At 48.6% G+C, this 18,670-nt stretch overlaps 1 protein-coding gene across 1 annotated transcript in view; it reads right to left on the reverse strand.

The window, feature by feature from the left end:
* The window catches only part of Vdr (vitamin D receptor), a 55,313-nt gene that overhangs the window by 13,817 nt on the left and 22,826 nt on the right, over positions 1 to 18,670 (reverse strand). Inside the window, exons 4-7 of the mRNA XM_041642701.1 lie at positions 16,596 to 16,838; positions 7,432 to 7,562; positions 735 to 919; positions 402 to 513 (exon numbers count right to left, since the gene is read on the reverse strand). Coding sequence (XP_041498635.1) covers positions 402 to 513; positions 735 to 919; positions 7,432 to 7,562; positions 16,596 to 16,838 — 671 coding nt within the window. The remainder of the gene's footprint in view (positions 1 to 401; positions 514 to 734; positions 920 to 7,431; positions 7,563 to 16,595; positions 16,839 to 18,670) is intronic.

The following is an 18,670-nucleotide window of genomic DNA, read 5'->3' on the forward strand; positions in this document are numbered from 1 at the left end:
AGGAGTTGAAGGCGGCAGGTTGTCCGAGGTCACAGTGCTCGGTTCCCCCAGTGCTCAGGCTAGGGCCCTTCCCGCCTCATACCTCATCTTCCTACATCAGTTCCACCTTTCAAAGAGTCCAGGACTAAAACATTGGGTAGTGACCTCCAGGTCATTCCAGGGAGGAAGTCAAGGATAGAGCTTGGCTCAGAGGCTGAGCTTGGACCCAGATTTGTACAGCCAGAACCCCAGCTTGGCTCTTCCCAGCATGCATCTTGCACAAGACAGCCCTCTTTCTGTGAAAGAAGGGCTGTGTCCCACTCACAGTATGCAAATGGAAGATTTCTGTCCCTTCCCCCTATAGCCTAAGAGCCACGAGGTGGATGCTTTCCCCCAGTTTGCTTGGTGGAAGGGCTTCTTACCTAGTGAGGTGGTGTACAGATCGGAGCTGGAGGAAGAGGAGGACACCCCGGAGAAGCTGAATGTGGGCCTTTCAGGATAGCTCTCCTCACTCCCATCCGCACGAATCGGAGGCTGGAAGGCAAAGATGAAGTCTCAGAGATCCCTATTTGGGGGTCACTTTCCTGCCTCTGAGAGCAACAGCTTTAGGGAAGGTCTGCAAGGGGAAAGGTTCATGGGGGCAGCACGATCTCCATCCTTTCCCAGCTCCCTGACCCCCCAATTCCTGCTCTCCACGCCTAGGCTATATCTGATTCTCCACTACCCCAGCTCAAGCCCTGGACCAGCAGACGAACCCGGAAATCCTTGAAGTAAGCATAGGTGGGGTCATAGGTCTTGTGGTGGGCTTCCAGCAGGATGGCTATGATGCGTTGCTGTTCCTCCGATAACTTCGGCCTCAGACTGTCCTTCAAGGCTTCTTCCTCTTTCCTCTTCATGATCATCTCCCGTTTACGCTGCACCTCCTCGTCTGTTAGGATGACTGTGGGGGCGAGAAAAGGAACCCAAGGGATGGCCCAAAATTCCTCCCGGAACCCTTCCTCCACAGCTAAAGGGCTGGCACGGGATGGGCTAGTCCGTGGGACCCAGCCATCATGTTAGCTCCAATGCCGTGATGTGGTGGAAACTGGATTTTCTACGGTGAAAAGGCAGATGTGTGTGGAAGGAGTGGAGGTTTGTCTGGCAACGGGAAGTCCATATTCTCAAGGACAAGATGTGGGACCTTGGGAAAACAGCAGGCTTTCTGGCTTCATAAAAAAAGAGCAGTTTGAAGCCTATGGTCTCGAGAGCACCACCCGCTCCAAGCTCCCTGCTTTGAGAACCGGATGTGACTGGCACAGTTACACACTAGTCCTTGCTCATGCCTCACGCTCCACGGCTGTGTGGGCCTTTCCTTTCCTTCTGCGTGGAAGCTAGGGAAGCTGAGAAGAACCCCTTGAAGAGGCCAGTTCCACACTCTCATTTCCTGACGTGGAACTCAGCCGCCCGCTTCACTCTAAACAACGCGAGAGTCTCTGTTCTTTTGCCCCTCTGCGTAACAACCTCTCAGCCTTTGAACCTGGTTATGCTCGGGACTTCTGCTCAAGGAATGTTTTGAGATCTCTTGGAGATCTCTGAAGACTGGAGCCTGATGGCCGGGGCCTGGGGCGCTCCTTCCAGTTGGCAGTAGATGGCTGGTCATGGGGGAGACTTTGTCACCTGCAGGCTGGTACAGGGGCATCTGCAGTGACCCCTGCCACCCTGAGTTGGGGCAGCCGCCTGCAAGGACAGCTTGGGAGCAGGGTTGCCTGGCACAACAGCCAGGCAAACAGACTGCCTGGCCAGGGCTTGCAGAGCCCTGATGGTAGGAGTGGGCACTAGGGCCTCAGCCTGTACCTACTTGTTCTATGCTCAAGCTGCCAGGGCTGCCAGGGCATCTGCCCACAGAAGTGTGGAGTTTCACAAGAGCTGGGGAAGGAACCAGAACCAGAGAGTAAATGGGTTCTGGGCTTTAAGAGAGGTCCATTGACCTGAGCCTGTCTTAAAGGGAAGGGATGAGAGAAGTCAGTGGGGGTGAGGAAGTACCAAAGGGAGGCAAGAATGGAGAATCAGAGCCACAGGCATAGCAGGAAAGGGAAATCTTAGAGAAAGATGGTGCCTTCTTCCCACAACCAAGGTGCACAGCCCAAAGAACAGTGTTGGAAGGAAGCCACGCCCAGGTGGTGACTCATAGGCCCAAAGAGCTGCCAAGCCTCCTCTCACCCTCTCACGGAGGTTGTCTTTCTGCTCAGCCCCTAGGAGGTCAGGCGGGGTGGGGGACAAAGGAGCTAGGAGCATCCCAAGGAAAGGAAGGGCCAAGGAAAGGCCTGTGGAGCCATGGCCAGGTGCCCCGTCTCTCCTGCCCATGTGAAGGGTGGGCAGAGTGAGAGATGGGAGCTCAGGAGGCAGGGCTCTTCCTGTCCCACTGTGGGCGTCCACCGGCATGTTGATCAGCCTGGCAGATTTTGGTAGCCCTCCCAGGATTCCGTGGTGTTATTCTCCTGCTTAGGAGCTTCTGCATCTTTCCTGCTTGCCAGGACCAAATCAAAGGCAAGGCCTTTCATGATCTGGCTCAACTCTTTCCAACCTCATTCCTCAGCATCCTTGGACACGGTTTCTGTTCTAGGCACGTCAGCGATGCCGAGCCGTAAACACAACCTGCTTACACTTGTGCTGGATGTCCGTCCCTGCGTCTTCTCTACCTGACACCTACACACAGTCTCGTCTTCCCTCAGTGGCTAGCTTCTGATGTCTTTTCCATGAAGCCTTTCTTGATTGCCCTGATCTGCTCTGAGCTCTTGTTCTCATTCTTCATGCATAATTCGTGTTTTCCACACGCATTGAGTCTCCCACTCTTTGAGGCTCATAGCTGACACAGGTTTTAATAACTGTTGACTGAGAAACTTGAGAGATTTAAGGACTCTTTTCCTAGCACACAGGATACCCAAGGATAGGGGCTATGGCTTACAATTCTGTGTTCCCTCACAGAGGTCAGTTGGGGGATTCCTGCCACGGTGTGTGACACCAGCTATCAAGAACATCAGCACAGAGTGTGTCTTCTCTGCAAGTCATTTTCATGGGCACTGAGAGGCCTGCACTGGGCTGTCTGTAGTCTACTGTCAGGAATAGCTCTCAAAGCACACAGGTGAGTAACCCACCGATGCCGACCTCTTTGATTTAAATAATTGTGATTGAAATGCTTCTAAGATAGACTGATCTGTCAGGGACCACCCAAACAACACAAGCTTTTCTCAGATGATGCCTTCAGACTCTGCAAGCTCAGGGGAAACTCCAGAACTGTATGCTTTGGGGTCTTTGTGTGATTTGGCACAGCTTCTGTCAATACCTCTGCCAAGTTATGTGTTGTCTGTGGTTTTGGTGCTTGTCTCTAGAGGCATGGCTTTCTTGCTCTTTGAAATAAATTTATTTATTTATTTATTTTAGGAGTGTTGTGCCTGCATTGTGTACCATATGAATGCCTGGTGTGTGCAAAGGCCAGAAGAGAGCATCGGATCCCCTGGGACTGGAGCTACGCATATTTCTGGTGCTGGGAATCAAACCCAGATCTTCTGGAAGAGCATACAGTGCTCTTACCCCTAAGCCATGGCTCCAGCCCTACCTGCCGTTTGTTTGGTCCTTCCTTCCTTCCTTCCTTCCTTTCTTTTTTTTTCTTTTTTTGACAGGGTCTCACTATGTATCTCTGGATGTTCCAGTACTTGCTATGTAGACCAGGCTGGTTTCAAACTCAGAGATCCATTTGCTTCTACCTCCCAAGTGCTGGGTAAGTACCACCACATCCAGCCTTAAAATTACTTTTGAACTTTTGGGATCTACAATTTTTGGTGATCAAGTTTGGCATCATAAGAAGATAAGATTAATGGGTGACTTAATTGGTTTTTAAATGTATGAAGCATTATTATAAGTATGTTTTGGGCCTGGCAGTGGTGGCACACGCCTTTAATTCCAGCACTTGGGAAGCAGAGGTAGGAGGATCTCTGTGAGTTTGAGGCCAGCCTGGTCAACAAAGCAGGTTCTAAGGCATTCAGAGCTTTTACATAGAGAAACCTGTCTCAAAAAACCAAAAATAAAGAGGTCCTTTTGCACATTGGCTCACTAAAACAATCTTTTAATGTAAATATCATCATTGTTTCCATTTTGTAGAGGAGGAAACTGAGGCCCAGAGAGGTTGTGTAGCTTGCTCAGGGTAACACAGCTAACAACAGTAGAGCCAGCATTCAGACTTGAGCAGTCTGGTTCTGGGATGAATGGTCATGCCCACAAGTCCATCTGTCTCTGATTGTATTGAGCTGTAACTGATCAGTGGGACGCTGTCTCTTAGACATGGAGTCTGGACATAAACTGTCCCAAGTAAAGCTAGAGTGTGAACAACTAAATGAACAAAATTCATTAGTGATTTACTTGAAAAAGACAAAGAAGATTCAGAATTAACTTCAGAGACAAGCAGCATAGTTCAGTAGGAAAAGTCACAGTCGGTAGAGTGCTTACTTGCCAAGCTTACAACTTGAGCTTAATCTTGGGGCCCGCCGTGTGGAAGGAGAGCTGTCCTCTGACCTCCACATGTGGGCTATGACACACGCCCCAGCCTAAATAAATAAATAATTTGAAGTTCAGCGTCAACCTTTACCACTTCCCTTCCCAACTGCTTGCGTTGAACAGCAGCCATGGCCTCTCTGCTCAGGACTGGTGAAATCAGTCTTGCTGGTCGCTGTCCAGAGCTTCCAGGAAGCAACACTAACTAGGGACAACCATTCACATATTCACATACACTGTTGTGATTTGTGAAATAATTAGCTCAAAGGGCTTACTAACCTCTTAGGAATTTTAAAAATAATTTTCTTGGTGAATCGATACTTAGATGCTACTACTACAGGTCAGAGGACATGGTTATGAGATGCAGCCAGCGGTCTGGTAACTGGGGTCTGGGGAACTCTGCAATGGATGAGATTGAACGTCAGTAGTTGGCTTTGGTAGCCTGTACAGTCCCAGAGTCACTTTCTCCACTTCCTTGCAAATCCCTTGTGGGGAAACATGAAGTAGTTTGGTGTAAGTTATTTGCATGTAAAATATGTTTCCTGTCCAACAAAGCCTAGACTTGAGTTGGAAAGCCAAGATCTGCAAACATGAACAGTTTTCAAATGTGAAGGTGTCACTAGTGACCTCAGAACACCAAGGGAGAGGATGTAACTCTTCCCCTCAAATGAATGACTCAGACAATATCAGATTTAGGCTAAGCTTACTGGTCTCTATAGATTGATGAAGATCTAGAAGAAGTATGTGGAGAGCTGATATTCACTTAACACGTTTACTGAGCACCGCCTATGGCCCAGGTGCCGTGCAAATGCAAGGAAACTGGGGAGGAAAGATTTATCACTATGGAAACGTTGACGTTATCACACAGGGTGGTTCTGTGCAGGACAGATGTAATGCAATGTAAGAACTCAACTCTGTAGTCAAGACCTTGAAGCAGAGCGTTGAGGCCAGCCTGGGCTTGCAAAGCAAGACCCTACATCAAAAACAACAAGAATAAGAAACAAACTTCAAATATGAACCGCCTAGGACTTGAGGACAGTGGAAAGGACTCTTTAGAGGGACAAAGCTCTCATCAGTCTATTTATTCCTTCGGGCTTCAGGCAGAGCGTGGGGATGGAATAAGCACTGACTCACTGGGAGTACCTATGGCGTTTCCCTCTATGGAGCCCGTAGTCCAGACCTAGGACAGAATAAGTCTGAGACATAACAGGTTCATTCTCTTTGACTTTTTTAGCTGCTAAAAAAAGTAATATTCATATGCTTAGGGGTCGTTGTGAGAATTTAGGAAGAAAACACAGATTCTCTGTGCAGAATTTGGCACCAGGAGGTTGTCAACAGACACTGGTTCCTGCCTTTGTCACCTTTCCATAAGCCTCCCCTCCCCAGCTTTCCTATGAAGGCCAGCTCCCTGCTCCGACTAGAAGGAAGACTGAGTAGTTCCTAGTCTTTTCCTAGTAGTCTGAAAATAGTGAGATACTTGATTGTCTCTGAGAGGTGAGGCGAGGCCACTGGGGACAAAAGCCACTGCAGGGGTCAGCTCTGGAGGATTCTAAGGCAGGAACTTAAGCCTGGACGTGCAAAGCTGGGTGACCCAAGACAGGAATTGCATCTCTTGGGACCAAGTTTCCCTCCAGAGCAGTGAGAGGTGGTGGCTGCTCCCCCTTCCCATTTCTCAGCTCTGCACAGTTTCCCGCTGGGAGAAGCAGGATGAGAGCAAGACAAGGCTTGTGAGACTCCACAGAGGACCAAGATGAGACCCAAAGCTGCTCTGGAGGAGACCAGCTCCTGGATGGATAGATATTGCACCATCGTGTGATATCATGTGTGGGGGCGATCTTAATTCAGCACCTCATTGAGGGCTGGTGCGCTCCGTGTGGGGCTCCTGTGGGTTCTAGAATGGGATCTGAGCTGAGTTGTAGCCCCAGATCACCAACCATCTTGCTTTTGGATTTCAACCCCGATGTTTTGTCCTTTCTAGGTCTGAGAGGGTCTCTAAGTGTAAGCAATTGTGTCTTATTGAATCCCAGCAATGGAACTCACAGCCGTTCTTGGATGGCAGAAACCTTAGGACCCTAAGGAACCTTAACAAAGAGGCTTCATGTTCCACAGAGGCAGGGCACTCCTGTGTGCTCACAGAACAGGCCCCATTAAGAATGTCTGAGAACACCTCGCCAGCCTTGGGCCTCCGCGTCTCACTCTCCAGTACAAACACAGGAGGCAGGGTGGGGCGGCGACTAGGTTGCACCATGGCATGCCCAGACCTGTACATTCCTGTGGTGTGAGCAGCAACCAAGTCTGGAAACTTCTTCCAGGGCTGCCCGTGTTGGCCGGGAGCTGGGATCAGGATCGAGGAGCCTTGGTGAAGGCCCTAGAAGGAGGCCAAGGTGACTCTCTGCCTCTGCTTTGACCACCAGTGTATTTTATGTCCCTCGTGAAAGACCCTTGCTTCCCGAGACCTCCTGTTCTAGAATGTGTGTCCATTCCTGACTTGTCTTCCTGGTTCCTCTCCTTTGCCCCTTTCCTCACATTCCCATAGCCCAGGCTTCCCAGGGTGACTGCAGGCCCTCAGCTTGGCAAGACAAGGGCTCTGTTCTAGAGCCAGGGTTTGGGCTCTGGGTGTAAATGCTGGCGGCACTGTGTGAAGGGAGCGGGTGGGGGGGGGTTTCTGTGAGGACCCAGTGCCCACGCTCCAGCCCAGGAGGCCCAGATGAGCCCTTCCCAGCATCTGCTGAGTTATATGGGTTCCTTCTTTAAGCACACCCCCTTGATATACTCCAAACTGCAGCCTCAACAGCGATGCTTCACTCACACCCTCGTCCCTGGCTCAGGATCTGGAAGAAGCAGACCTCGGTGGAGGAACCTGCATGACAGTGACCACAGCCATTGTGTGACGGCAGCTTAGCCCACCTGTCCCCGGTTACTCACATTCCTTCATCATGCCAATGTCCACACAACGTTTGAGCCGGCAGGCCTGGCAGTGGCGGCGGTTGTCCTTGGTGATTCGGCAGTCTCCATTGAAGGGACAGGTGAACAGGGCCTTCCTCTTCATGCTCCGCCTGCCGAAAGAGCACAACTCTGCACTGAGTCACTGGCCTGGCTCCTTCGCCCTGCCTGAGAACAGCCTTCAGGGGCTGTCACTATGAAGACCTGGCCACAAGGCCCTCAGATGCCAGTTTTCTATTCCCTTGGGCCACTCTCAGTGACCCTGAGCCCTGCCCTGAGCTAGGTATACCAACCAAAGGCTCGCAGTTCACATTCACTGAAACATGGGGGTTGAGACAATGACACTCTTCAGACAACCAGACTGACTCGGCCCAAGGATGGGGAAAAGACACCAGAGTGAGCTCTGCAGCCACCACAAACAGTCACAGACCGTTGGTGTGACTACCTCACTTAATAGATGGGGTCACCGAGGTTAAGAACCGTTTGGTAAGAAATTGAGGCTTCAGATCTGAGAGTCATAGGGAACCAAGGCTCAGCTTCCAGCTCCTTGGATGGCTTTCAATCCTAGAACTCAAAGTGTTCAATAAAGCTGAGCCCTCAACTAAATAGACCCAGACAGTTGGCCTTTGAGCATAGCTCAGTACCAGATGGGTCCAGGATGAAGGGCCATCTGTTGCCTCTGGACTTTGGCTCTGGTACCCTCCACTGATGACACCTCATACCCAAGGGGACAACAGCAGACCTAGGGCTGTAATGACAGTAGGCAGTGCCAGGCTGTTAGGGGCAGTGTGGCCCTAAGGTTAGGCCATCCTATCTGTCCTGTAAATCCTCAGGAAGAGATTGATTGGGTGGTGGACCAATCAATGTCCACCTCTGTGGAGACAAAGAGCTTTCAACTGCAGGGACAGTCTTTTCTTAGAGGACAGAAAATACAAAAGCAGTTTGGGAGCCAGCAGGGTTACCCAGGAATGATGAGATCATCATTGCCACAGTGGTCTATTCTAGGCTGTGAGCCATGTGTCCCTCGCTTTCTCCTTCCTCTCTTTCCCGTCATGGTTCTTGAGGCTTCACCTGTTACCACAACTGACCACAGCTCTCTAAACCTACTCGAAGACCGGATACTTCTAATTCAGAGCAAATTCTCATTTCCTTTTTGTTCACAACCAGGCATTTTGTCCCAGGTGGGGACGCTTCCTTTTCCACCCACTGTCTTGTCTAGCTTAGGAGTCCTTGCTGTGAATCCACCATCTATCTGTACCTTGGGTACCCAAAAGGTCTCCTACATGCGCCCTTCACTGTGACACGGTATAGCCTCAGCCAGTCTCTGGCAGGGCAGAGAGCTTCCCAGACACCAGGTAGAGTAGCCAGAGCCCTTCAGAGGCTTGCTTGTACTCCCTCAGGCTCTAGAGTCTTGCCGATGACCTGTGACTGAGGGACTGTCTTAGTTTCTTTCCTGTCACTGTGAGGGGATACTGTCAGCAGCACGAAAGCAACGCCAGAAAGAAAGGGTTTATTTCAGCTTGCAGTTCCAGCTTACGGTTCATCAGAACAGGGAGTTACAGCGGCAGGAGCTGAAAGAACAGGTCACACCGCCTCGATCCCTGAGTGTCGACACAGTTTACAAAATGCAAGAAGTGGCCTATAAATGTGTAAGGCTTTTAAATTATAGTTATTATTTTAAAGTATGATACCCAGCTCTTCCTGAGTTTCTCTAAATACGGAACTGGGGGGAAAGGAATGATGTCTGAGAAGACAAAATTTGGACTTTATGCTCTAGGAGTGGCAGAAAACTCACTAGCTGGTCACTGGCTGGCTCATTCTCAGAACCAGAACCGATGTGGAGCTGGATGTTTGCTGGACCACAGCCTGTGTTAGCTGGGGGGCCAATTTATTCTCTGTCCTGTTGCCTTCTAAGGGTACCTCCACATGTGACTGTCATCTAGTGTCTGCCCACAAGGAGTCGGGGCAGCCAGCCCGCCAGCCCTGGCCACGTGCTTTGTCCTGAAGACCCACACCCTCCCCTGCCTTCCTCCCAAAGCTAATTGCCTAGGCACTAGTTTGGTTTTGAGAAACAAGAGCCTTCCCGTTCCACGGGAGCCCAGTGTCTCTCTCTGCTGCTTCTGAGTCTGAACCCTGTCATTCTCTGCTGGCTGGCAATTATACCCTAGTTCAGGAAGGGGAACGGGGTGGTGCAACTCGGCTAAATAAAGAGGCAGTTTCTAGAAAGCCAGGGGTTATAGAGGACATTGGGCAGTTCTCATGCCAGAGACCAATTCATCAAAACATGGAAAAACAAGGAGTTCACAAAAGCTTCAAGTGCCAGGGGCTAGGGCCTCAGGCTGGCACGTGGGTGGCTTCTGCCAGCAACATGGTGTCAAGTGCCTTCTGAGTTTCATCTGTGACCGAGTCTTAGAGAACTCAGTGCCTGCGCAGGACACAGGGGCTGCATGGAGTCCTAGACGGGAGAGATCCGTGAGAGATCCGTGTGAGATCCTTGAGAGATCCGTGTGAGATCCATGAGAGATCCGTGTGAGATCCGTGTGAGATCCGTGAGAGATCCGTGTGAGATCCGTGTGAGATCCGTGTGAGATCCGTGTGAGCTCCGTGTGAGCTCCGTGTGAGATCCATGTGAGCTCCGTGTGAGCTCCGTGTGAGATCCGTGTGAGCTCCGTGTGAGATCCATGTGAGCTCCGTGTGAGCTCCGTGTGAGATCCGTGTGAGCTCCGTGTGAGATCCATGTGAGCTCCGTGTGAGCTCCGTGTGAGATCCGTGTGAGCTCCGTGTGAGCTCCGTGTGAGATCCGTGTGAGATCCGTGTGAGATCAGGGACTCATTATCTAGACTGATTGTTTTGATTACTCCAGAGTATGGTGTGTGTGTGCATGCGCATGTGTGTATATGTATGTGCATGTGTGTGTGTGTTTGTGTGTGTGTTTGTGAAAGAGAGAGAGATTGCATTGTGTACCTTAAATATAGACCAGCTCTCCTTGTCAAATAGAGCCCAGTAAACTGGAGCAAAGGTGGCATGTTAATCTCACTGACATGGACGTTCTCAGAACTCTGAGGAAGGTTAACAATGGTCAAGACTGCAGTGCTGCTTTCTGGACCCTTAAATGCCTGCACTATGCATCTATCCTGTGGGTAGGTCGGGAGTGTGAAAACCAAGCCTGATGTCCATGACAGAGGGTAGGTTCATTATGTCAGTACTGCCACACCCAGAAAGTAAGGGGGCAGTCAGAAAGGGGAATGGGCTCTTACAGATAAAGATACAGAATCAACATGGTAGTTTCATCCATCCACATGTGCACTCATGTGCATGCACATACACCAACATGTGAACACACACATATGGACACAGAATTTCATACACCAACATGTGAACACACACATATGGACACAGACTTTCATACACCAACATGTGAACACACACATATGGACACAGACTTTCACAAACCAACATGTGAACACACACATATGGACATAGACTTTCATACACCAACATGTGAACACACACATATGGACACAGACTTTCATACACGCACACAGAAGCGAGAAGAAGGAGCTAGTGACATTAATTTCTGCCAGGAAGAAATGGGGCCTGAAAAAGTGGGTTGAACAGGAGACTTTGTTTGTTTTGTTTATATATTCTTTTGAACTCTTTACTTTTTGGGTTATTTTTGTTATAGTTCTTTGAGGTTTTATTTTGTTGATTTTTTTGAGCCAGGGTCTCATGTCGCCTTAATCTCACTTTGTAGCTGAGGTGTGCCTTGAACTCCTGATCTTCCTGCCTCCATCTCCCGAGTGCTAAGGTGACAAGGGTGGGCCACCCCATTCAGAGATCTGGTTTTTTAGAAAATCAGATTTGTTATAATTTTAGAAGTATTTATCTAAAACAACTATCTAAAACCAAAAATTATGCACAGTCTTTGGCTAGGTTGGTCTATTTGGGTTCAAATATTAACACATATAACCTTGGTCAAGTTAGTTAACCTCCTATGCCTCAGTTTCCACATCTCAGAAGTAGAAGCAACAGGTGGAGTCATTGTTAGGATTAACTAAAGAAAGGGAAAGAGAACATAAGCAGAAGAAGGGAAAGAGAGAAGCTGCTAGGGAGGGACCACCAAAGGAGAGGGGAGGCTGTCAATTTCACCTGTTTCCAGGAGACCCTGATGTCCTGGAAGCTGGTATCAGGCCTCACACCCACTCTCCAAGTGCCCAGCATAGGGCTAAGCACACAGCAGAGGCCAAAGCAGAGGTCAAAGTAGAGCCATAGCCATGACAGTCACCACAGAGCAGTTCCAGGGTCTTTGATGTCTGGAAGGTTCCCCCAGGGTCTGTTGGCCCAGCATTCCTTTTCCATCTGATGTTTAGTTCTTTCTATCCTGCGACCCCCTCCTTTTTCCCCAGAGACCCGGCTAACACATATTCACACATATCCAAGTCAACACAGTAAAGACAGAGAGGAAGCAGTTCTCTATCTTCAGAAGTGAGGCATTACAAGGGAGCAACATGAGCTTTATCACCAAGAGTCGCTCCTGCCAGCATTTCTTGTTTATCTCCAATACCCTTAGTACTTTTGAGGAATACATAATATCTTTATTCTACAAGTGGTTCCAGAAAGCACAGTGAAGTCCAATAGCTTGCTTACTGTCCTGTAGTTAATAAGTATGGCAGGGTAATATAATTAAGATCTATTGGATTCCAACATTTCTGGTGTTCTTACATTCAAAGCTCTTCATCATGAATCTATCACCTTTCATTTCAAAATAAAGCAGCAAAGACATGCCTTCCCAGCACCCAGGAATAGAAGCAGAGGCCTTCTGAAGGTCTCTTCTGGGGTGAAAAAGGTTGGCCGTCCCTAGCTGGATGTGTTGGAAGTATGGAGTAACACCTGGTCACACAATCCTGCTGAGAGCGAATTCATGCAGATAGCTCAGATCAGAGCACCAATTCTTAAAGACATACAAACCGCGACCAAAAGGAAATGGAAGCATCTTTTTATATCTTCGCAGCTGTCTTTCTTGACAGTCCTACTGTCCTTCCCTTCCATGTTCTGGCCTATTCTCTCTAGCACATGACTCTTGGGCCATCTATCAACAATCACACTGATGTTCTTCCTTCCACACCCTATGGCATGGCTAGGGACAGCTGCCCTGGACGAAGCTTTCTTCAGCAACACTGACTATCGAGTAAGCCATCTCCTTGTGTCCATAGAAGACCCATGAGTTCTTTCCACCCATATTTTCTATTCTTTGGCTTCCTTTAAGTACGTGGTGTTTGGATCCGCTGGACATTTCCCCATTTCTCTGCTTCACTCACAGCGAATTCTTAGAAGAACTATAAACGTCAGACGCGAACTTCCTGAAAGCAGAACATTTCTCTTGTTCCTGGACTCTCACTAGCCTGCTTTTCACTCCTGTACACTCGAAGACCCATAATTAACAAGGCCACTGAGGACCTTGGGGCTAGCAAGTGAAAACACAGTTCTCCATGTTGTTTTTTTCTGTCTTGGAACTGACAGCACTTGGCTTTACAGTGTGTTTATTTGATTACAGAATCAGGGTTCAATCTAGGGCCTCAGACAAGGCATGCAAGCTCTCTACCACTGAGCTACACCCTCCAGTCCACAAGGCTTTAGGTAACAGGTATTAATATGGTTGGAGAAGGCAAAAAAGAGATAAACAACGAACTGTTTCTCAATCTAGTTTCCAGAACCTCTGTTAGATTTCCTTGTCAACCTTGATCTCTTCATCAGTGGGCCCCTGGGTCATTCTTCTCTGTCTTTACACCTTTCTTTTTAGATCAGACCTTAGACAGAGCCATTCATGATAAAAAAAAAAATCCATCCACATCCATCTATATGTCATCCATGTTATGTATGTCCTATAAAGTATCTATATGTTTTCTCCTTCTGGCCCTTCTTACTAGGGCTCTGCTTGTTGATACATGGGCAAGTGGATTTGGACATTCACAAACTTAGCTTTGCAGGTCTTTAATCTACACCGTATATCATCTTTGGTGTTCATGTGCTTCAGAAGGGCAGGAAGCACATAGAACATGGAACAGACTACAGGAGGACCTGGCCAGCACTGGACTCTAACTCCTGACTCCAGAGCAACTAACCCATTTCAAACATCAAAATCACCCTTGGACTTGAGTCTTGGCCCCCCTGGGCTCCTCAAAACTACTATCTCTGCAGTTAGAAGCTAAACCACTAGTGGCTGAAGAGGACAACCAGTTCCGAGGCTTAGGGGGCATCCTGTGAGCCAAGACCAGGGCAAAGATCTTCCTTGTAACTGCCATGATGGGGCAGGGGAAGCTTCTGAAGAGCTGCAACTTGGTCACATCATCTCTGTAGATCCAGTGAGACAGTGTCTGAGGAGGGGACAGTACTAGTCGCTGCTTAGCATGTAAACAGATGTGTGACTATCGACTGCTCAAGCAGCATCTGAACTGGATTGTACTGGAAAAATCCCAAAGGAAATTTAGGTGAGTCAAAGAATGCAAAGAAGGTGGTGGGAGACCAAGGGGAGGAAAAGGGATGTAGATGCAGACAAAGATTCTTGTTACTGCAGGACTCGTGATTTATCTCTGATCTCACCGTGAACACTGGAGTCCTGAATGCTACACTGTCTTCTGGGGGAATTCCAGGGTCAGGTTCCTGTGAACCTCGAATTACAGCATTTTTCATCACTTTGACTCATGTATGCTTGTTCTTTAAAGTCTTCTTGTTTAAAATATCGTGTTGGTGCATTAGCATTGAGCCACCAACAATTGGCATTGCTCGTAGCGGGAACTGCGCTATTGCACACATTTAGCCTCTCCAGAAGGCACACCATGGCTTCTTGAATTTAACAGCACACAACATTCAGTACTAAACTTAAGAACCATTTTAAGTAACAAAACCACCTATAACTATAACCCCCCAAACCCCTCAACAACAGACAACCTAGAAGAAAGTCAGCAGACTGCTAAAGGAACACTGCCCACCATGGCTGGAGGTGCAGCTTGGTGGTAGAGCGCTTGCCTAGCATGCCCTCCAAGTCGAAGATTCGGCACCACAGAGGGGCAGCAAAGACACAAAGACACTGTTGAGAGTGACAGCTGGAAACAGAGGCAGCATGGGGTCCTTGCTTAGTCTTTTCTCAGCGTGTGCATCAGGATGACTCGGCTTGGCACAGCTCCGCATCATCCACAGAGGACAACCAAGGTAAACTTTAGCAGCTGGGGACAACTTTAAATACGGGACTTACACACAATGCGTTTCAACTCTATGAATATGAATTCATTTACAGATCAAGCATAAGCCAAGGAAAACCACAGTTGGTGTCTCTGGGAGCATCGACCACAAACACATCAGATTCGGATTCCGCAAGTGAGAAACCGACCTTCACTATCTCATGATCAATCAAGCAGCCATCTAAGGGCCCATTTTGCACAGCTGGGTCCCAGGGGGAAAGACAGATAGGGAGAGCAAGGTGATTTGTGGTATGGGCTCCATCACTGAACGAAACAGTTTCGAGAGTTGATGGAACATTGTGGTTACAGATGACCTTTAGTGAGAATACCAACTTTAGCATCTCCTGGCTTTACGTTCATTCAAATTTAGTGAGTGGGTGAGCAAAAGAAAACGCACCAGGAGGGGTATTGGAGATGGCTACGGAAACTTCTACTAGGGCAGAATTCCACCAAGGGCATCAGCATTGGCCTGTGTGGCCAAAAAGTAATATGTCACACTGTACTCCATGCCTTCCAAATCTCTCTTTTGATACGTTGTCTCGTTAAATCTCAGATTAACACTGCACAGCATTGGGGTGAGATCTAGCTGACACTCAGGGATGCTCAGGATGAAGTGAGGCTGCAGAGTAAATTGAGGCCATGGACAACACTTCAGACCACGGACTTCTGAGCAGTTTTATGACAGGGATGGGCCCCTTGTGCACCAAGACTCTCTTTATCTTTCTGCCTTGGCAGAAGAGTCCAGGCGGCACTTGGCACAAAGGATTTGAGATCTGGAAGGCCCATTCTCCGGCAGTATAGACCTCATGTAGCCATGGGGACTGATGGATGGGACTACAAGACTATAGCCAGGGACATTGTTGGTCTGGTTCATCAGGGAGCAGTTTGGTAATACACCAAGAGGGCAGCCTGTGCCAGGCCAAATAGGCAATTAGCACCAACAGAAACCCTAACGTCCAGAGATCAAAATTGCTCCAGGTCATGACAGAAAAGGGTCAGTGAGCCAGGGGCCTCTGAGATTGAGAAGTGTCCCACACCAGGGACCTCCCTACAGGTTCACTTATTCCCTAGGCCAGGTGAGCTTGCCACTTCCCACCACTTCGGACTGCCAAGATGACCATATCGCCTGGTTCTGAACTCGATTTGCGGTTGTATTTCTGTTCTTCCGTCTACCACCTCCAGCCACTTGTTACCTCCAGGCTACTCTCTTTCCAATATATGTCAAATGCTTATTTTTCAAACTTCCTGCTTCCCAGATCCTCTCTTCTCATGTACCCCTTTCTAATCCTCCATCTCTGATTTGGATACGATCATCCTTGGACCCTCTCAGTGGTTCCCCTGCTGTCTGTGCCTGCAATCTTAGACTCACTGAAGAGAACTGGAGGAGACACTGGCCCTGAGTGACCTAACAGGATTGGTGCAACCCCCTGACAATGACTGGCCGGCTCCTGCTGATTCACCCGGGGAAAGCAGGCTATGGGTGAAGAACCAAGCACAGGATCAGGTTTGGTAACCCATTGAGGTGTTCAATCTCTTTTGTTCCATGTAAGCTTTTAGATCGGATGAAGAGGCAAGCAGAAAGACATGCTTCCCCAAAGATATGCCTAACTTTTAAATGAGGAAGCTGCAATCCCTAGCGAGGAGGAGGTTCCTACTCAAGGGCAGACATGACACTCAGTTCAGCAGGTCAAGAGCTAGTGAAAAGAAAAATCCACCTCAGGAAAGCAGTTTCTGAGGGTCAGAGGACACAGGTGGAGTTGAGAGGGTGCAGGGAGGAAAAAAAACCTCATCAAGCCCCTATTGCTTGCAGGAATTGGGAGAGCTGCAATGTTCCACAGAAAGCATAGGGGTCTTCTTGAGGGAAAGGCTTGTTACTCTCTTTCCTGTCCTTCTGGAGAGGAGACTCACCTGAAGAAGCCTTTGCAGCCTTCACAGGTCATGGCATTGAAGTGGAAGCCCGTGGCTCGGTCTCCGCATACTCCACAGATCCGAGGTACATTCCGGTCAAAGTCACCTGGGTCAGGTAGAGAAGTGCTGGCTGCCATCGCCTCCATCCCTGTAGGAACAGCAGGCAGGTCACAGCCAGGGTGAGAGTCAGTGCCAGATAGGGTTGGCACCTGTAGCATAGCCACCGGCCTAGGAGAGCCCTTCCTGGAGACAGAACATAGAGGAAATTTCTTAGAGCCCTCGCTACATGACTGTCTTCACCAAGACAACACGAACAAGGCTTAGGTTCACACTACATTCAGATCCTACACCTTCCAGCTCCTTTGCAGGAGGCAGTGGGCCTCTCTGTACCTCACTTCCTCTTTAGAAGAGATGGTCTATTTTTGGGGGTGATCTGAAAAAATGTGTGCACACATTCCCAGCACAGGCTCCAGTCCAGCTGACTTAAACAGGTCAGTGCTACTGTCCAAGAAGAAAATGGGGGACACAATGGCATGTAAACCCATGCTCTTGCTACTCTAGAGCCTGGCCCTTGCAGCCATGTCTTCAGCGGTACCATTTCTATTTCTGTCCCTGACGCACTTTGTGTGATTTTGGATGTCCTTCTGAGTAAAGTGAGTCACAGGCAATCAGCTGATTTTGTTTTTGGAGATGGTTTTCATAAGTAGGCATTGTCATCTGGCCATGGATTTCACACCCGAGGAAAAGGGAGAGACAGGGAACGAAGTGTGGTGGCACTGGTACGCCTTTCTCCAGAAATGGCTGACCTTTCACTTCCATGAGGTAAATTCAGCCATGGGCTTTGCTTGCTGCCTCTAACTGTTGTCAGGCCCAGAGTTTACTCCAGGACACCTCAAGTCTCCCTAAAATGTTCTTGGACTCAATCTCCTCGTTCTTGTGAACCCTGCCAGAGCCTTTGCATGTCTGAGTGGCCTCTTTGACCCAAGACAAGTGGGTCGCCTGGGTCAGGAGGAAAACAGCAGAGAGACAGAGATGAGGGGCGTGCACCTGCTTCTGCCTCAGACTCAGGTACAGTGAGTGAGAGAGCTAGGTCTGGGCACATGGAACCTCAAAGCCCATTAATGAATTTTGGGGTGTGGGTTTCCAGATGGTTTCTCTGAGTAGCCTTGTCTACCCTGGAACTTGGTCCAGGCTGGCCTCGAACTCAGATTCATCTGCCTCTGCCTCTTCCTCTGCCTCTCAAGGACTGGGGTTAAAGGTGTGCACCACCACCACCCAGAACTTTAGTTGGATTTTTACTGTATCCCCACACCAGCCCCTCCAACGCTAACCTTAACAGTGTGGATGTGAAACTGCTCACAAGGGAAGCCTAGGGAAGCCCCAGCCTTGAGGAACTCTCACAGTCACTACTGGCAAATGGATGACACAAATACTTTATCTTTTTAAATAGCTCATAAAGAGCTTCATGACAGAGGAAGAATGGGGCGCAGGTAAGCAAGGGCATGACATTGTCAGCCCCCAAAGACAAGGATGTGTCCACTACACAGATGGCTTCTCTTTGGCGCTCTATTCCAGGGAACTTTAATATAATAATGGTGGCATAACTGGTCTTCTTCCATTTGCAGGTAGTTTTAGACTTGTGAATTATGACACACACATATATAAATATAACATAATACACAATTTGATGAAAAAAACTTCTGAAGAGACAAAGCTGTTGGGGGACAGGAATGTACAGGATAATGTAGGAGCACTGCTGTTTCTTTGAGTGGCAGGTATATATCTCATTTCTATTAAAATGTTTTATGTGCACTTCTATATATATATATATGTGTGTGTGTGTGTGTGTGTGTGTTTAAGGATTTTTGTTCATTTTTTGTTTTGTTTTTAATGTTTTTGTACTGGTTTTTGTTATTTTGTTTTTGCTTCCTTTTCAAGACAGGGTTTCTCTGTGTAGCTTTGACTATCCTGGAACTCATTCTGTAGAGCAAGGTGGCCTCAAACTCATAGGAATCCATATGCTTCTGTCTCCCAGGTGCTGGGATTAAAGGTGTGTGCCACTATCTCCTGGCCCT

The sequence above is a fragment of the Microtus oregoni genome, unplaced genomic scaffold (assembly GCF_018167655.1).
Source record: "Microtus oregoni isolate MIOR12 unplaced genomic scaffold, Mior012 000077F_ref0000221, whole genome shotgun sequence".
Taxonomy (NCBI): domain Eukaryota; kingdom Metazoa; phylum Chordata; class Mammalia; order Rodentia; family Cricetidae; genus Microtus; species Microtus oregoni.